Source organism: Marmota flaviventris, chromosome 5, assembly GCF_047511675.1.
Source record: "Marmota flaviventris isolate mMarFla1 chromosome 5, mMarFla1.hap1, whole genome shotgun sequence".
In the NCBI taxonomy this organism is placed as follows: domain Eukaryota; kingdom Metazoa; phylum Chordata; class Mammalia; order Rodentia; family Sciuridae; genus Marmota; species Marmota flaviventris.
The window spans coordinates 159,914,905-159,934,157 of NC_092502.1; the positions used below are offsets into that span (position 1 = coordinate 159,914,905).

At 43.1% G+C, this 19,253-nt stretch overlaps 1 protein-coding gene across 1 annotated transcript in view; it reads right to left on the reverse strand.

The window, feature by feature from the left end:
• The window catches only part of Adcy2 (adenylate cyclase 2), a 374,991-nt gene extending 355,738 nt beyond the window's left edge, over positions 1–19,253 (reverse strand). Inside the window, exons 1-2 of the mRNA XM_027943896.2 lie at positions 19,032–19,253; positions 495–692 (exon numbers count right to left, since the gene is read on the reverse strand). Of these exons, the coding sequence (XP_027799697.1) occupies positions 495–692; positions 19,032–19,253 (420 nt within the window). The remainder of the gene's footprint in view (positions 1–494; positions 693–19,031) is intronic.

A 19,253-nucleotide genomic window follows, 5' to 3' on the forward strand; every position in this document is an offset into this window, starting at 1 on the left:
CTGACAGCAGGATTGATTAGTCACAATAGACACTGAGTGCTCTCGGCCACCAGGCACCTCAAAAATGGCTATTTCAAAAGACTTTCTTCTCTGGGCCTGGCTTAATTCACTTTCATGTGGAGCAGAGGAATAAGATTCAGTGATGTATTTCATTGCATGCTAACCACAGTTAATGATGATAGGTTGTATATTTAAAAATTGCTAAAAGAGAAGATTTTAAATATTCTCAAACACAAAAAAATAAGTAGATGAGGTGTTCCATATGTTAATTAGCTTGATTTAATCAACCCACAAAGTGCACATACATCAAAACACCTCATTGATCCCCATAAATATATACCATGATGTCAATTAAAAGGAATAATACAATTTTTTTTAAATTTGTTCTCAGTTCTAGGTCTATTCTTTGGAGTTTAGAGACACATTTGCAGAACTAAGATGAATACAGAGTAAGGCGCAAGAAGAAACACAAAAAAGCACTCTAACTCCTTTACCTGGTCCCAGGGAGAGACGGTGCCTCCGAAGCACATGAACAAGTACCCCATCGCCACGAGACACATCCAGATCACCAAGGAGAACACGCGCAGCAGCTTCTTAAACACAGACTCAATGCAGACGAGGATGAATATCGCGAAGAAAATGGCCAGCGCCGTTGGAACTGTTATTAAAAAGGCCACGTGGTCTTCAACTTCCTGAGGAGGGGAAAAAATGAGAAGTTACAACTGAGAGATCCCAGGAAACTTGTAATTTATCTTGTTACATTGTTCTAACATTAATCAGTGTCAAAGTCTATTGGTGTTTTAGTCATTTAAAAAAATTTTTAAATTTGTTTTAATTAGTTATACATGACAGTAGAATGCATATATACACTTTGATATATCATACATAGATGGGTATAATTTCTAATTTTTCTGAGTGTAGGTGTTGTAGAATCACATCAGTCATGCAGTCATATACACATACAGTAAAATGTCTGTATCAGTCTACCATCCTTCCTATCCCCATAACCCCGCCCCTCATCTCATTTCATTCCCTCTACCTAATCTAAGGTAACCATTCTTCCTTAGTGCCCCTTCCCTTATTGTGAATTAGCATTCAAATATCAGAGAAAACATTTGGCCTTTGGATTTTTGGTATTGGCTTATGTAGCTTAGCATGATACTCTCCAACCCCACCAATTTACCAGCAAATGCCATAATGTTCATTCTTCTTTAAAGCTGAGTAATATTCCGTTAAACATATATATATATATATATATATATATATATATATATATATATATATATATATAATATTTTCTTTATCCATTAATCTATTGAAGGACACCTAGGTTGGTTCCATAGTTTAGCTATTGTAAATTCAGCTACTATAAACATTGATGTGGCTGTGTCACTGTAGTGCTGATTTTAAGTCCTTTGGGTATAAACCAAGAAGTGGGATAGCTGGGTCAAAAGGTGGTTCCATTCCAAGTTTTCTGAGGAATCTCCATACTGCTATCCATAGTGGTTGCACCGATTTGCAGTCCCACTAGCAGTGTATGAGTGTGCCTTTTCCCCCACATCCTCACCAATGTTTATTGTTGCCTGTATTTTTGATTACTGCCATTCTGAATGGAGTGAGATGAAATCTTAAAGTAGTTTTGATTTGCATTTTTGTCAGTTTTTTGCTTCTGTGACTAAAGTGCCCAAGCAGCCAACTACAGAGGAGAAGGAGTTTATTTGAGGGCTCACGGTTTTAGAGGTCTTAGTCTACAGAAGGCAGGCTCCATTCCTCAGGGCTCTAGGTGAGGCAGGACATCATGTTAGAAGAGTGTGGCAGGGAGAAACAGCTCACATGATGATCAGGAAACAGAAAGAGAGAGCTCTTCACTCTCCAGATACAAAATATGTACCCCATAGCCACGCCCCCAATGAGCCACCTCCTCCAGCCACACCCACCTGCCTCCAGTCACCACTCGGTTAATCCCATCAGGGACTAATTCACTGATCAGGTTTAGGCTATAACCCAATCATTTCTCTCCAAACCTTCTTGCACATTGTCTCACAGATGAGCTTTGGGGGACACAACATCTAAACCATAATAAGGATTTTAAAAAATTATTTCAAAAGTAGAACAGTTTGAACTATTGAAAATTCATTTTATATTAAATAACCAGTTTTTCTGAATAGATCATACAATATTGTCTATTTAAACTAGGCAAAGAATCTAGACTTTAATCTTTACATTTTTCCCTGAGAGATGGGGAAATAGATTTTATATAAAAGAAAATACAAGAAAATGAGAAAATGCAAGAGCACAATGTGTCAGGAGAATCTAAGACACCAACTTCCTCGCCTGGATCAGAGACCGAAAGTACCCTGGCCCTATCATGATGAGCTTTTACCTTAATGCATAGCAATTAGTGTTTTAACGGGATTATAGGTTAATAGAAAAGGGTCAGAAAGTCCTAAATATAGAAGGCAAGAGCCCAGAAAATGCTTACAAGAATATGCCATGTTTGCTATTCTATTCCCATCTATCCCATCTCTCCTGGGCTCCTATGGCAAAAGAAAAATAGGCATTTATTATTTAGCCTCTTACTGATGATGCATTTTTCTAAACTCATTTTCGTACTTCAATACCCATTTTCTATTTATCTTCCAGCCCCCCCTTCCCCCAAGGGCAAACCAATTATTTCAGTTCCGTGCAACGTCAGCCGCATGTCAGGTACCATGTTTCCTTTGATCACACAAGCAGGGACTGAGGCTTAGCACTGGCGGAAAGTTAACTGGAATCTTGCTGTCTACAGCATTCATGAGAGGATGGGATGCAGCCTAAGGTCTTTAATCCTCACCCAGGTGGGTGGTGTTACTCAAACACCCGCAGGGGCATCAGCTGAAGAGCCAAGGGGCACATATCCATAATCCTTGCTACTTAGGAGGCTGAGGCAGGAGGATTACATGCTTGAGGTCAGTCTAAGCAACTTAGCAAGACCTTGTATGGAGCAGCCAGGTAATAAATACCTAAGCTGCAATGATGGGCACAGGGCTCCTCCATCTCATCAGCAGCTCCAGCCTCACACTAGAGATGGCTCCACCCAAGTGCCAAGCCACTGTCCTCAGAAGAAGTACAGATCCCCAGAAAACCCCACCCAGGTTCCCAGAGAGAGGACAGAACCAGAATCCTGGCCCCCTTTCCACTGACTTTGTTTCCTTTTCTCTCTCAAATTATGTGTGCATCAGATGACACCTGGGAAAGAGGCACCAGAACAAGGGAATTAAATTCAGAAATAAAATAATTAATTTCCTTACCCCTGCAACAACCCTACAAGGGGGCCCTCGTGTGAGCACCATTCTACAGTTGGGGAAACTGAGGCACACGAAGGGCTGCTGTGGGTTATAAGGCTGGCAAGGGAGAGTGCCAGGACTCCAGCCAGGGACGGCTCGCAGGGTCTGTGGCAGGTGACGGGCCCTCTGGTCCTGTGGCAATCAGCAGTCCAAACAAGGGGGTCTGCCTTCACCTGGCCAAAAGGGTTTCTCTCCAGAACTGGCAGAAAGCAAGGAGATCAAATGAGGTGCCCTCACTCGGCGCCTCCAGTGCCGTTCGCATCCATGATCAAGTCCCCCCACTTTTGATGGCCATTTCAAAAGGGCATTAGACATCCACCTGGCGGCGAGAGCTCCCCAGCACTCAGAGATGCCATGAGCGTGCAGGGAGGGACGCAGCCTCTGGAGGACATCAACTTTGAGACTATGACCACTACACACGGATCCATGGAAACCAGTTTCACCTGCAGCCTCCACCCACAGTGAACTCACTGCGCACGCGAAACTAACCACTCTGCGGCCAGAAAATCACTGTTCTAAGGACTGTGGCTTCTTCCAGGAACCCAGCAGGGAAGAAACAACCGTGGCCTCCGCCCGCTCTTACATCACCAGAGAGACCAAGAAGCGGAGACAAAAATGACGACTGCCAGGTGGAAATTAGCAATTGCAGGAGGAAGGACGGACGGACAGAGAGGCAGTCCTCACAGGAAGTGGGACCAGGTGAGTGGCCCCAAGGAGCCTTTCCTGACTTCCTCTTGGAAAGCCGTCTGTCAAGCGGCAAAGCCCCATGTCTCACCTTGCTAGGTGCAGTGCCTAAGACTGATGCTATTTTTGATTAAAACATTGGAGTACCCATTCTCTCTTCTTATTTTCTAAAATTTGATCACTGAGGAGTAACTCGTCTGGTCTGACTTCTCCATTAGTTACAGAGGCATAGTGGTGGCTCCTGAAATCCCTTAGAGACCCGCAAAATAGTTTAATTTCTTTTAAATTGAGAACAACAACAACAACAACATGGCCAGCAAGCATTTTGGGTTAGTGATTACATTATCCTTGTGGTAACACAGTCTCCAAGGGTTATTTCCATATATTTCTAAGGAGGATGGCCCCTAAGCCATAACGCAATCCCAGGCAGCTGGACACCCTCGCCCACAAGGTGTGTGACATCCCTGTGCATTCCACACAGCAGAGGAGGAGGGCCAGCTTCCAGCATTGGGCCTGCCTGGTGCCACCTGGCCAGGGCTTAAGGACACACAGCTGCTCATGGTGGTGACCCTGCCTTTAGAAAGCCTGGGCCTACTGAACAACAGGAACTCTCTGAGGAGGAGAGCGCCACTTATTCCTTCTACACGTGTCTTTGATGGCCAGGTCTGAACACGGTTTAATATGGACTTCTCTATAAAACAGGACCTTTTATATCAGTGTCAAACAAACAAGAACATAAGCACAGTCATTAAAGAATGTATAAGCTTGTAAACTACAGGCTTGCTGATCTCACGAGGAACGTTAAGGCCAAGTCCACACAATGAGGACAGGCCCTCAGAACAGAGTCCCACACTCTCCCCTGCCCCACCCTCCCCAGAGCACAGGAAGGGAGATGCACCCTCAGAGATGCACCCTGCAGCTGTGTTCTTCCAAGTCAGTCCAGTTTTCAAACTTCAGAATATAAAACAAAGTCACTCGTAAAAAAACAAGCCAAACCATCAACCATTCAAAATTAAATATTTTTTGTATTTTCCAACCCTCCCTCCCCTTGTGGGAATAAAAACATTTCCGTACAATGCAAACAAATAAAATGTATGGAAATGCCCTTAGTAGTCCTAAAATGTACTAAAACACCTTTAAAAAGGTTAAAGAAAATACCCCGCGAGGCACAGTGAGTGAGAGACACCAAGGTGCCTTTCACAAAGGAGCTGCCGGGCACCGGTTCATCACGGCCGCGATAATGGGTTCCAATCACTCTCTTCCAACATTCTATCCTTTCATTTTCGATGTCTTTTCTGGTAATTTTGTACAGCTTCTTCTAATTGCTAGGCCTATTAAATACCCATCGCTTTTATTTATTATGCGACAATTCTGCTGCCTCGGAGGCTTTTCCATAGAACCATGGTGTATCTGTATTTCCCTCCCTCCCGTCTGCACGGGTTTGTTGTTGTGGTTGTGGTTGTTGTTTTGTTGAAAGTACCATTTTTCATCTAGATGGGAAAGGGGAAAGGACAGTCTACATAAAATAATGCTTCCTGATGAAGAAACAGGCTTCAGGGAAGTGCTTCACAGTCAGACAGACAAAGGGCAGAAGCCCACGCCCACTCCTTGCCACTGGGTGCCTTGGGGAGACGGAGCCTACCTTGGGTGGCCTCTCCATTGCACACAGACTCAGGGGTGTGTGGCTGCTGGTGTCTGGCACATCACAGGCACACTGCAAGCAACAGTGATCGCTGAGCAAGATGAACTGTGCGTGCAGCCATAAAACAGGTCTGATACAGATACATGCATGGAGATTTACATGTTCACAAGTCCATAGTAGAAGAAATCATTTTCATTCTTACTGCATACAGTCACACTGCATTTTACCAGGAAGTACAAAATGAATGTTGTTATGGTGTAGACCTGAGGTGTACCCTAAAAGCTCACAAGTGATACAAAGCAAGAAAGGTCAGAGGTAATGGCTGAGCTATGAGAGCCTTAACCTAAGCAGAGCATGAATCCACTCGAAGGATTAACTGGGTGTAGCTGTGGGCAAGTAGGCTGTGGCTGGTTGAGGTGGGTCACTGGGGGCGGGCATGGCTTTGGGGTTTGTATCTTATCCCAGGTAGGCCTGGCTTGCTCTCTCTCTCTCTCTCTCTCTCTCTCTCTCTCTCTCTCTCTCTCTGCTTCCTGGTGGTCACGTCCAGAGCTGCTTTCCTTCACCATACTTTTCTGCCATGATGTCCTGCCTCACCTTGGCCAGGAACTATGGAATCAGCCAACCAGGGACTGAGCCTCTGAAACTGTGAACCAAATAAACTTTTCTTCTTCTGATTGTTTTTGTCAGGTCTTTTGGTCTCAACAACAACAACAACAAATCTGAATACATAGGCAATTATAACTTAAGCACATAAAACTAGTAAAAGAGCCTCAAAGTATACAAAACAAAAATTTTAATTTCAGAGGAAAGGGTAAACTAATCCACTGAGTATAGCGGATCCATCACCTCCCTCTAGACATCAGTAAGCTGAGCAGACGGTAGAAATGAAAACAAACAAAAGGGTAGAAAAGATTTGAACCTCACAATTAGCAAGCTTGCCTTGTTGAAAAACACAAAACTCCACCCCCAACCATCAGGGAGAACAATATTTATTTCAAGTGCACACAGAACATTTATATAATCGTACATCAGGTAGCCTGCACAAAATTTCAAAAATCAGGAGTCACAGCGTAGTTTAAATTAGAATCTTATTACAAAGACACAAATTAAAGCTCACCACATATTCATGTCATAAAAAGCAGAATCCTAAATAACTTTTTGATCAAAAATTATAACATGAATTTTAAAATAATGAAAACAATACCTACCCATGGGTGTGGGACTTGGGTAGGGAACTGAGAAGCTTCAGAGCTGAGCTAAATGGCTCTGGGGTCAGTTTGGCTTTGCTGGGAATTCTAGTTCCCAGAATCGTATTCCTTCTACAATTCTTGGATAGAGTTGAACTAAAGAGAAATTTGTACCAGATTCGGGAAGCACAAAAGCCCTGACCCAAGTCCCCACAGTCCAATGGGCCATGGCAGTCACAGTGCCCTGGGGACGGCTTCTGCCCGTCCTCGCCCGGCTTCTCCACGTTCCCCTCTTCTTCCCACGTTCCAGATGCTGGAGAACGGGGCCCTGCAGACCCTGGGCTGCAGAAGCACAGGAGCAGGCAATGAGGAAGCAACAGTTCCCAGAGACTTCCTCTCGGCTCCCTGTTCTGGTCCTTAGGGTGACCAGCCATGCTTATCTTCACAGGCTTTCTGAAAACTTCAGCTTCTCCACCCAGACCAGCGCTTCACGAAGCCTTCTAAGGACTCTCCTTTGGAGAAACAATTGCTGGTTTACTCCCAGATCCGAGAGGGGACCATGGGTCAGAGTTTCCACGCCATCAAAGATGCCCATCACCCCTGGAGTGCAGTCTGACACTCCAACGACCCTTTGTTGAGACCTGTGAGGATGCGGGTGACTCAGAGCCAAGGTCCAACTAGGAGGGTGGGACAGCGAATTCTTCCAACTGGTCAGAACAACTCAGGGAAAGAAAGCTAGGAAAGTGTATTCTCCTATAGGCTTAAAATACACACAAGACAAAAGAATGAGAGAGAGAGCGAGAGAGAGAGAGAGGGAAGAGAGGGCAGAGAGAGGCAGCGAATGCAGAAGCTCGTCCTGAATGAAGAGAACCCTGGCCGTCTCCTTGACGCTATGTGGCCTCTAGAATCCACAGGTGAGAAGACAAATGAGTCTGAGAAATCTGTTTCCAAAAACACATTAACCCAAACCATGGCTCTTCTAGATTTCGAAAAAACTTGGGGTTCCCTATCTGCCTATGCCATCGCAGGAAGTGGCTGAGAAAGCTGCTCCATCTGCAGAAAAGGAATCTCACCCATACTCAATCCAAATGTGGTCAGGAGGGTTATATTTGAGGAAGAACCTCCCAGAGGGAAGAGGCAGAAGCCGCAGAAGATAAGAGGACAGGAGCCTAGTCCAGGAAAAGGATCAGGGTCCAGAGAAAGAACAACCCTCAGTCTCAGGGCCAGGGACCTCAAATGCCTGCCCAGTGGGTGCAGAACTACTGGAAGCCAGAGCCCAGGGCGTGTGACTCTCCCTATGAGACAATGGGAGGGTCTTCTGGGGGGTCCTCTATGGGAGGTGGTTGATAACCTGTGCTCCAGTCCCTAGGTCTCCAGACCAAGAGAAGCCACACTCAGGCTTGATAAAGAAATGACAGCTCACTGTTCCCCATAAACAAAGGAATGTCCCTCTCTCAGAGACCCTTGACTGGGCCTGTTGCCTTGAATGGGTAGGTGGCTTCCGGGAAGCGGATTTTCCTAAGCAAGGGATGCACTAAATATATGGCAACCAGGGAGGTGCACAGTCATAGTAATTAGGGCGGCTAAACACCCTGTTTCACTTCTCTGCCTGGCTTTGTCAGCAAAACTGGCTGTGACAGTTCCCTTCCCTGTGGCCATGCTCTTGTGTAACTCTCCCCAACTTTGACATTGGCCCCTGCCATTTGACTCCTTTGGCCAGCCTAATGACAACTGTGTCACACCAGCAGGCTCGACAACACTTGACATGGTGACCTTGCCCTCTTGCTTGGTGCCCTTTGGAGTTATCAGAGCTTCATGCAGAGAAACTCTGGCTAGCCTGGTAAATGAGGGAAGAATGCAGTCCAGTGACCTGTCATCCCACCCAAGTACCATGCCTTACAGCTGCCAACTGGCTGCACGTGCAAATGAAAGCCATTTTAGGAGATCTAGCTATGAACCAACCTGCCAACCAACCACACAAATATGAGCTAGAACAGCACCAATCAGCTGGGCATTCTTCAGTAAGACATAAGAGCTCACCCACAAAACCCTGAGATAAATAAGAGTAGTTATTCTTATCTGTTAACTTCTGGGGTGGTTTGTTACACAGCACAAGCTAACTGATAATCCTGTGGACGTTTGGAATGGCTTATATGAAGCAGTACAGCAAAATGTACTTTCCACATAGGTGTGACCACCTCCTGTCCCACATGCTGCTGGCCCTTTTCTCCCCAAGTACCGTTCTGTATTTCCTTCTATTGAACCTGGAGATACTCAACAAAGAGCATGGTGTAATTAGTTTACTTTGGCTTCAGGGACAGGATCATAAAAATGTCAAGCATGTCTACCTTGTTCTTTTAGGATGATCACTGTTGGAACTCAGCTACCATACTCTGAGGAAGTCACGTAATCATTTGGAAGAGCCATTACAGGTGTTTCAGCCAACAGTCCCAGATGACTATCAGCTCCTGGCCAGCACTGACCCCCAGACAGTGGTCAATTGTGCTTAAAGTTGTGCTTCCCCCAACTTTAAGCCTCTGCACAGAACGGCTGCTCTGGCCATGCCTGACCAAACTGAAGATTAAAGATGAAAATAAATGACTTCGTTGTTTAAAGTTTTCTAGGGGTTTTTAATACAACAAAATATAAAGGAACACTTAATCTGGCCCAGAGAAAAAGACATCACTTCATATGTAAGATGTTAATTGTCAGCAGTAAAACCTTGTAGCACTCTTCTCCACCTCCTCTCATCCTGAATCCCCAGTGATGGCCCTGAGGTCCCCTGCTGACTCACACTTAGTGTGTGTGTGTAAGTCATACTCGTTGTGTGAAGCCACAAAGATTTTGGAATTTTGTGTTTTCTTAGCATGATCTTCAGTATATTCTGACCAAAGTAACAGAAAGTCATAAAGATAATGGGAAGTAACAAAATACATAACAGAATAAACTAAGACAAACATTAGTTCCAAAGATGAAGCACTGTAGAACCTCAAAGTGAGAATGCTATCATCAAATGCTTGCCATCACATTTGAGAATTTGGATGAATTACAACATTCCTGAAAAACATATTAATGACACTGACCAAAGAAACCAAATACTAAGTAGTCTGTTACTACCAAAGATATGGAAACAGAAATTTTAAAATCTCCCTACAGGAAAAAGCAAGAAGCCCTTGCCTTTCTAGGCAAATTACATCAACTCTTTCCAACATGGTGAAAACTTATTTTAAAAAAACCAAAAGGGAAAATATACTCCCTAACTTATTTTATAAGACTAGAAAAAAATCTATTTTAAAAAAGAAATAACAGACTGATAAAGGAAATTTTCAAATCTATTGCAGCCAAAGAATATCTGCAAAAATCTTAAATAAAATATTAACACATTACCCACAAGCTTTCATGAGATATCATGAAAACTGAATTTGTCACAGGAATATAAAAAGTTGCTTAATGTTAGAGAAATCTATAATTTCAATTCAGTACACTGACAAATTAAAGACTCCCCCCAAAGCACATGGTTATCTCCACTTGGTAAAAGTCAATACTTTCTTTTGGTAGATTAGAATACAAGGAAATCTCAGAGGATACCTACAAAAACTCTCAACAACATCATTCTTAATGGATAAACTGTGAATGAATTCCCCTTAAAAGCAGGAAAGAGCCCCAGGGACCCCAGGCACCAATTCTGTCAATATTATAATACCAGCATAATAAAACAACAAAAAGAAATTAAAGGCTTTGCTTTTAGAAAAGATTAAATATAACTCATCATTTGTCAATGGTATGACAGTCCACGTGGGGCACCTGGAAGACCCTGTGATTCAGTTCCGCACATAATAAACAGGATGTGCTTTTTTTTTTAAGGTTATATTACAGTTTAATTGTTTATCAAGGGTTTTCTATTTTTTCCATTTTATTTTTTTTTATTATTAGTTGTTCAAAACATTACATAGCTCTTGACATATCATATTTCATACATTTGATTCAAGTGGGTTGAACCATCGTAAGCTAGGGACTGTCTATCATTTGCTATATGTATAATGATAAAATGAATACAAAGAAGAGAAAAAGTAATAAAAAAGCAATTTCCATATGAAGTTTACATCTGAAGAGAGATAGCAGAATGGAATGGGTGGAACATGTAGACAGAAATATGTACCTGGAGGTATATATTTGTTGGTATTCTATCCAACTAGGTTTATTTATTTATAAATAAATAAGTGAGCCAAATATAGAGCAAGGAGGATTATGCTCAAGAATCCAACGCTAATCAAATTAATCAAATGATTAATCCATTCTGTGTACCTGACGTCCAATTCCAAAGAACATGGACATTACGTGTTTGAATTAACTGCAGGTCAGTGATGGGGACATTCGCCGTTAGGATCAGCACCTCTGGGAGCTGTGGTAACCTCTCTTCATCATACAGTTCACTTCCTGCCCCTGTTCTCTTTTGTAATTAAAAAAAAAAAAAAACATTAATAGATTTAATTAGTTTTAGTCATGGACTTTTCCAAGGTTTTCTTTTCCATACGATGACTCCAGATCCATAATAGCTTAAAATCTTTTTTTTTCCTTTTATTCTTTATATAGTTTTTAAAATAATACAGGGCACTAAAACACATACACATATACAATAACTCAGGCTGTGAGTAAGGCTTAGGAATAAAAGCCAGTGCCTCCGAGCTCTGGCTTGCCCTAGCTGCAGCGACCCAACATCATGACGTCTGAGGGACGCAGAGGAACACTGAAGAGAGAGGTCAGGATTTCTCCTTCTAAGCCCTGCAGTCAGGGCTCCTCCTGCTGCTCCGCCATCTTCTCCATCAGGAACCTTCTGTGGGCAGTGACCCTTGTGGCGTGATCTCCCTCAGAATTCTCTCAGACAATAACCACCTTCTTGAGAAATCTTCAGAATTTCAAAGTTCTGAAAGAACTATTGTTTTTCAGGTCTGCACCCCCAAATTCAATAAATTATTCACTCACCGTATTTCAGTTACCCTGATAACTGAAAATCCCCACTTCAATCCTGACTTTTTCAAACATGACTTGATTGGACTCAGATGCTGGCATCCCTAGCAGCCAAGACGTGGGGGGCGGGGGGAGGCTCATGAACCCCCACCCCCGCCCACAGAGGTGTTCTGAAACTGGCTCAGAACTGGCTGGCCCAGGTTCTCAGGGGCTCCCTCACCTGCAGAGGCCCAGGTAAAGAAGGGAACAAGAGGAAGTGTTTGCAACACTGCCAGAAAGAAACGGCTGGACTGATGGAAACTTCCTCCAAACCTCCTCCCGCCCCTTCCTTGTGTCTTTTATTTTACTGCATTATTCTAATACAAAGAGACGCTGAAGGAGCACAGGCTTCATCTTGTCAACTTCACTGCACACACAAGGTAGCTCTGTGACCCACCTTCCTCCTCCCAGAGGTGTCCAGAGTCAACAGTGGGTGTCTATTTCCTAATCTGAAGCTATGCAGTCACACCACAAATATCACCTTATTCCTGAGTAATTTTATATAAACTCATCCAAAGCCAACAAAACTGAAAAGGATGTTAGACGGTAGGAATGCCAATGTGGCAAGAATTTTGGTGCTCCAAAATCTATGCTTGCCAGGCGCAGTGACGCACATCTGTAATCCTAGCGGCTCAGGAGGCTGAGGCAGGAGGATCGCGAGTTCAAAGCCAGACTCAGCAAAAGAGAGGCACTAAGTAACTCAGTGAGATCCTGTCTCTAAATAAAATACAAAATAGGGCTGGGTATGTGGCTCAGTGGCCTAGTCCTTCTGAGTTCAATTCCGGTACACTCCCCCCACCCCCCTAAAAAAAATGTATGTTTCTCCTATCTCTGCTTTTTTTTTTTTTTTAATAACTCAAAGTTACATGTAAAACATTTATTACATAATTAAAACTCTGAGCACACATTTTGCTTCCATTTGTCTATAAGAGCCCTTGATGAGGACATCCCCTCTGTGGTCTAGATACAATAACAGAGACTTACATTTGTTTGGGATATAATATGTTCCCAGTCTTACACTACATGCTCATATGGTCTATCATACTTACTGCTCAACAAAGCTCCGGGAGAACCTAGTTGTTATTCATTTTATTTCATGAAAGTAATTGAGAATAGAAGAGTTAATTTAACTTGTCAGAAACATGTAATAAGAGGCAACATCGCGGCCAAGAGCCAGGTCTACCAGCAACGCTGTGATTTCCACCAGTGGGCTACAGGAGGGAGATGCAGCTGGTGAGGAAAACGTAGCAACATGGTGCAGGATGCCTACATCAATTAAGCACCTGTTACATTCTTAGCGTTTTGTTAAATACAGGGGATGCCAAGTTGCTTCCTGGAAGAGTCAGCAATTAGTTGAAGAGTGAAAATGAACCCAAAGAACAGATCTGAACTTCAGATGACAGGAATGTGGAGATGAACTCCTCTGAATAGTTTGTGAGTTTTGCAGGCCTTGGAGGTAGAAATCAACAGAGGGAGGAATGCTCAGAAAAAGAAGGAGGCAACCAGGAGCCAGCACCCTCCCAACTAAGAGAGCTTGAATTTGAACATGCAGCACCAAGAGTCACAGGTGGAGGCACACACAGGGTCCAAAATGGTAGACCACCCCAGAGGGGCAAACTGTAGTTTAAGATAACACATCAGTGTATCAGCGATGACATACAGGTGGAGTGCCAACCAGGGTGATGCCAATCATAGTGCCTTCCCCAGAAGGTGCTCAGGAAATATTCAGTGAGGGAAGGAATGGCTCCAGTTCAACAGACCATCCTGATGTCAATGCCAAGTTGTAGAATGGATGCATATACCAAAGGATTGAGCCCAAAGACCTCACAGGGGTTCTCCCATGACTAACAATCACTGATGGAATACATAATTAGCACAACCATCAAATCTTAACAGAGTAATATCAGCTCTAACAGGGTCTCCCAGTTTTCAGTGGAATGTATGATTCCAAATATCAGTAAGAATCACGCTTAACAGGAATGGGTATAGCATCCCAACCATCTATGTCAGGGACTTCTCAACAAAAGCAAACCACAATGGATGCTCTGCTTAATGGGGCAGATGTTGATGATATTTAGCATAATGAAAATAAATGGTTCTACCAATTCAATCCAAAGAGTCAACCGTGAGGAACATCTCTACCCAAATATCTTCATCACTGAAAGAGAGAAAAAATGAAATGCAACTCTGTTACACAGAATGAAGATTGAGGATTTTCACATAAGGAGGAATTTCCACAAAGATGGCCATTGTAACCAGACAAGAACTGGGAATCCAGATCTCCAATGCTTTCCAGAGAAGTTACTCAGAAAAAGCCAATGCCCCGTGACCTGGCCCCGACTACGCAGCTGCATGACCCATGCTTTCTGGGCCTCAGTTTCCCCATCTGTAGAACTCCAGCCCTAAAGCAATATGGCTACAGCCTTCTTTCATGGTAACAAGGAAAATGCCATCAGCTAACAGACATTGGGGCTCCTTCTGTGTCTAAGGACTTTCTTGCATGTACTAACTTGGATCATCGCCTTATGAAGCAGGTGCCATTTCATTTTACAAACAAGGAAACGGGAATTAAACAAGTTGCCCAAGGTCCAAGAAGTGGAAACACAGAAAGGGACAAAGCCAGAATTCCAACATAGATAGATGCTCTTAACCACTACAGCCTACAGTGTTTTCACAACAGGGAAGGCAAGTTGAATTTAATCATGCATTTTTTTTCTTTTTCTTAAAAAAAAAAAAAATGTTTCAGATACTGAGGATCAAATCCAAGTGGTCTACCACTGAGTTGCCTCTCTAGTCTTCAGCATGTATTTTAATATCAAGAGGATGCCTTCAGTTTCTTTGAGATTTTTTTTTTTTTGCTACTCCTATAAATTGCAACCACCTTTCCTGCAGAAAATTACCGTTTTTCCCTGGTTTTTGTTTATGCCACAGGTAAATTATAACTGAAATGACTTAGTGGATTACTGGTTGCAAATTACTAACACCTGCGGAGCAATATTCTCCTGCATGTATAGAAATGAACAAAAAGATGTATCTTTAGCCACCTTTGCTCCAATACCTAGGAACATGCTCTGTTCTTTTCCACTCCCAGGATTTGAGGCTCGAGAAAGAAAGCACAGAACTTCCCAATCCTTAGGGGAGATCTGGGGTGTACCTATGTGCCTTCCCAATCTTCAACCTTTCAAGAAAAGGGTGTCTTCCATCCACTAGGGGCACTGAAAGATTGAAATAATAAAGCTTGCTTCCACTTATCAAATGATAGGGTCCGTTTGTTTATTTTGGGAAATAATATTATTTATTAGTAGTAAAATACTGTCTGACTTTTATCTTTGTATGAAGGATGAGATAAGAGTCAGATATATTTACCCTTAGCAAAAAACACCTAATGCTGGAAAATTGATTGATAATGAAAAGTACTTATGGTTCCGTTCTTAAAAGCCAGCTCACTCCATCAGCATAAAAAAGGTGTCACATTCCCAGTCCTGCATAGTATACCTACTTTTATTTAATAAAAGTGCCAGCCTTTATTTCATGATAATGTTAAATCAATAATAAAAATGATTTTATTGAAGTAACTGACATAAAATTTATGGGAAGAAACAGTTCTATTCAAATTGAGATATTGACTATTCCTAATCATAAACTTTACCCAAACAAATCTGGCTGCAACCAACTGGTATTCTGACAAACTAAAAAATGGATATCAACCTTTCCTAACAATGACAGGCAAGTTTTGAGAAAAGCTGGCTGATTTGAGACATCATAAATGAGATAATTTTGTTCTAAAAAGGAGTTCTTGTGCATTCACAGATGAGAACCAGATCTCAAAAACAACATGAGACGATAGATGTATGACTTGGTGTGGTCTTACTAGTTCTAAGTTTTCTGGTTTAGGGGTCAAGCTTATTTTGCTCTTCCCACCAGACTCTCCTGTGCCTGACACTTGATAGGCACTCAATAAATGGATGTAGAAAAAAATCTAAATCAGACTTTAAACCAAAACTTTCCATGCAAAGCAAAGAAAATATTATTAACTAGAATGTGAAAATTTAATATTCATCATCCTGTCTTCTATTCATTTTGTTTCCTGTATTTGGATAATTATTAATAAGTATAGACTAAAATGAATTTTTGTAGATTTTCATGTGGAAAATAATGAACTATGCAAGATTGCAAAGTTTTAATTCAGGTTTTATTTTTACAGAATAGTAAAACTACTCTGAGGATCACTTTAACTTCATAGTCAATAAAGCAGAATCATGGATTAACTAGAGATTGAAATGAAATGAAGTCATTTTTTGAACAATTTCAACTAGAAAAAAAACATAAGGAAAATCAAAACAAAGCTTGCTTCCCACCCCCTTTTAACATATATTTCAAATCCCTTCATACAAAGGCAATTACCTATAGTAAAAAAAATCTCTATGTACTTGGGATATGCTAAAATCATCCTGTAATCCAAATGTTCTAGGAGACCAGGAAGGTGCATTAAGAAAACTGCCAGACTTTCTCTACTACAAGAACTGATGAAAGTCTAATGGAAATGAAAACCAGGCAGATTCAGGGGAGGGAAGGAATCCGTCCAAGATTTCAGGGAGCAAAAATAGATCTGCTTCACTCCTGAATTACATGAGAGCCCAGCTATTCCAGCAAAGTGCTCCAAGGTAGGAAACCCGGCAGGGCCCAAAGCAGCCACAGTACTTCCACCCCAAAGTCAGACCTTTCAGAAGCCAATCTCTGCTCATTCAGGGACACGAACTCATCCCCACCCATGTACACGCAGCTCTAAAGTAGCACCACTCCATCTTCAATGTTCCTACCACCAGCTCTCTTTGACTATCCAGAGGGAGAATGTCTTTTGAAAAGTAGAGCTGCTGGCTATGCTATTACTAAAAACAAAATGGAAACGAGCTATTGAGAGCTCAGAATTATCCCAGTGCTTTCTACAGCGCAATTTTGTAAGACAGCACCTATGTCTCCCAGACACTGCCCATTTCAAACAGCCCTGCAGCCACGTCTCCATCTGAAAAGAGCCTACCACATCCAGTCAATCCAGTCACCCTCTATGGGAACATTTCCACACAGCTCATCACTGCTAAGGATTTACACAGTAGGTATGAGACCGTGGATGGGTATAGCAGAAAGCAGGTTCCATCCCACTGTCCATCCCCCTGGGTGACAGACATGCCATGGGGAATGGCCACTCTGTGCTTCAAGTGATTCAGCAAAGAAGGAGTGGAAATGATGGCTATCAAAGAATAATAAAGAGGCTGTGGATAAAGTTTTAAAAGGATACTATGCCACATTTGCGCCAAGCCAAACAGAACATAAAGGAAGTTTTTAAAGAAACACAAATATGAAGAACAAAGACAGTTCAGAGAAAGGTGCTTTAAACCCCACTTCACTAAATATCTCACGGACCCATCCAAGAACATCTATATCAATGAGGTTTAAGAATTAAAGTGTTCTATCATAGAAAACAAAGTAATGTGCACAGTGAACATGAACTTCACACTTGTCTAACTGTATTAATGGTACTATAAATAGGCCATCACCTGCTGCTCCTTCTTTCCATTTAGAAAAGAACAAGCCAGAACAGTTAGAATTACAGGCTCAGGAGAATCACAAGCACAAATGCCCTGGCAGAATAGATTTCCAAAGGAAAAGTCGTTCATGTTTTCTTCCCTGCAAGTAGAGGAACAAAAAGAACATGTCTTTAGAGACTGCTTGCCCAATGAGACTGGACAGAAATCTCTCTCCAAGTCCTTTTTATCCTAAAAGCAGTAAAGAGTGACAGAGATGCTCTTCCAGGATATTCAAGGCTGGTCCCAGGTGAGGGTGTGGGGCGTCTCTCTATCCACAGTAGACTACAGGAAGCAGGAGGGGCTCTTTCTCCACACATTACATACAAAGACCACTTTCTGACATGTGACGTCATAGCCTCCTACACTGGATTTGCTCTTATCTCTGGAACTCACTATGAATACAGCAACCATTGAGTAGTATAGAGAAAGAAGAAACTATTTAAAAAAAAAAAAAAACATGATGGTTACATTCTTCCCATGCATAATATGTGAGCACCATCTGGCTTAGGATACCCAAAACAAATTATCAAATACCAGAGACAGCTATTTTGAGCATTTAGTCAAATATAAGCAAGATCCACTTCTTTGCTCCTGGAGGTAAATAAATATGAGCATATATTTGCAAAATTTATCATTCAAGTGGAGGCATGACCAGCACAACCACGAATAAAAAAAAAAAAAAATCCCGAATAATCGAAGGCTTGCACACAATCTGCACACGCATACCATGGGCAGTGCAAAACTTTGAACCACACACTCAGGAGAGATCAGTAACAGGAAGTTACCGCCATCTACAGATTTCCTCTCACTGTTTAAGGGAGTGTGCCAAGGATTTCTGTTGAAAAATAAAAACTGGCAAAATTGGCATTAGCTGTTGAGCTGCATTATGCTCCTAGTGATGAAATGGACTTTAATAACCTGCACGAAACTGTAGATACGTTGACTACCCCTCCAGAAATTAAAAAAAAAGCGAGGGTCCGTCTGAAATGCTGCTTCTTTGACATTTCCTAAGATGTGAAATGTGCAACCGCTCAACACTCCATCACTTTCTGTCTCTGGGCTAAACAGAAACAGATTTAAAGGCAAAGGTGTGCAATCGTATCTTGTCATATCTTTTTGCATTTCTCTTGCCATTAGCTAGCTACTTTCCCAAGGCAGGCTTTTGAAAAGGTGAAAAATGCCCAGACCTTACTGAAACCCCAGCTCAGGGGCTGTCAGTGGACTGGAATGGAAGCAAGAGCGGACGCTCCAAGAAGCCCGAGGGCTGATTCTGTGGAGACCTATTTGAGCGGATGTTGCAGGCAGCGGCCGGGGAGCAAAGCGCAGAGGAGTTTGCCAGCGGGTGCGCAGAGATGTAAAATCCACACGCTCTGCTCGTCCACCTGGCGAACACCCTGTCAACTTTATTTTGGGCAAAGAAAGCCTTCCAAGGAAACTTTTCCCCTGCCCGCAACCCTGCTCCAACCAGGCCGGCCGCGGGCCGGCAGGCGGAGCAGCCAGCAGCCGGCCAAGCGCAGACCCCGGCGGGACGTGGTCGCGGGCTAGGTCCTTCCTGGGGACCGGGAACGCGCGGGGTCAAAGCAGCGGGGAGGCCACTCACCAGCCCGAGCGCGAAGAAGACAGCCAGCAGGGCGAGGCAGGCGCCCATGACGATGAGCAGCAGGAAGACGATCAGCGGGTGCTGCTGGCTCATGCAGTAGTAGGACTCGTACAGCCAGTCCCGGGACCGCTGCAGCCCGTCGCCGCCGCCCGCCGCCGCCGCCGCCGCCGCCTCGGCGCGGTCCCGCAGGTAGCGGCGGCGCCGCATCGCCTCCTGCCACAT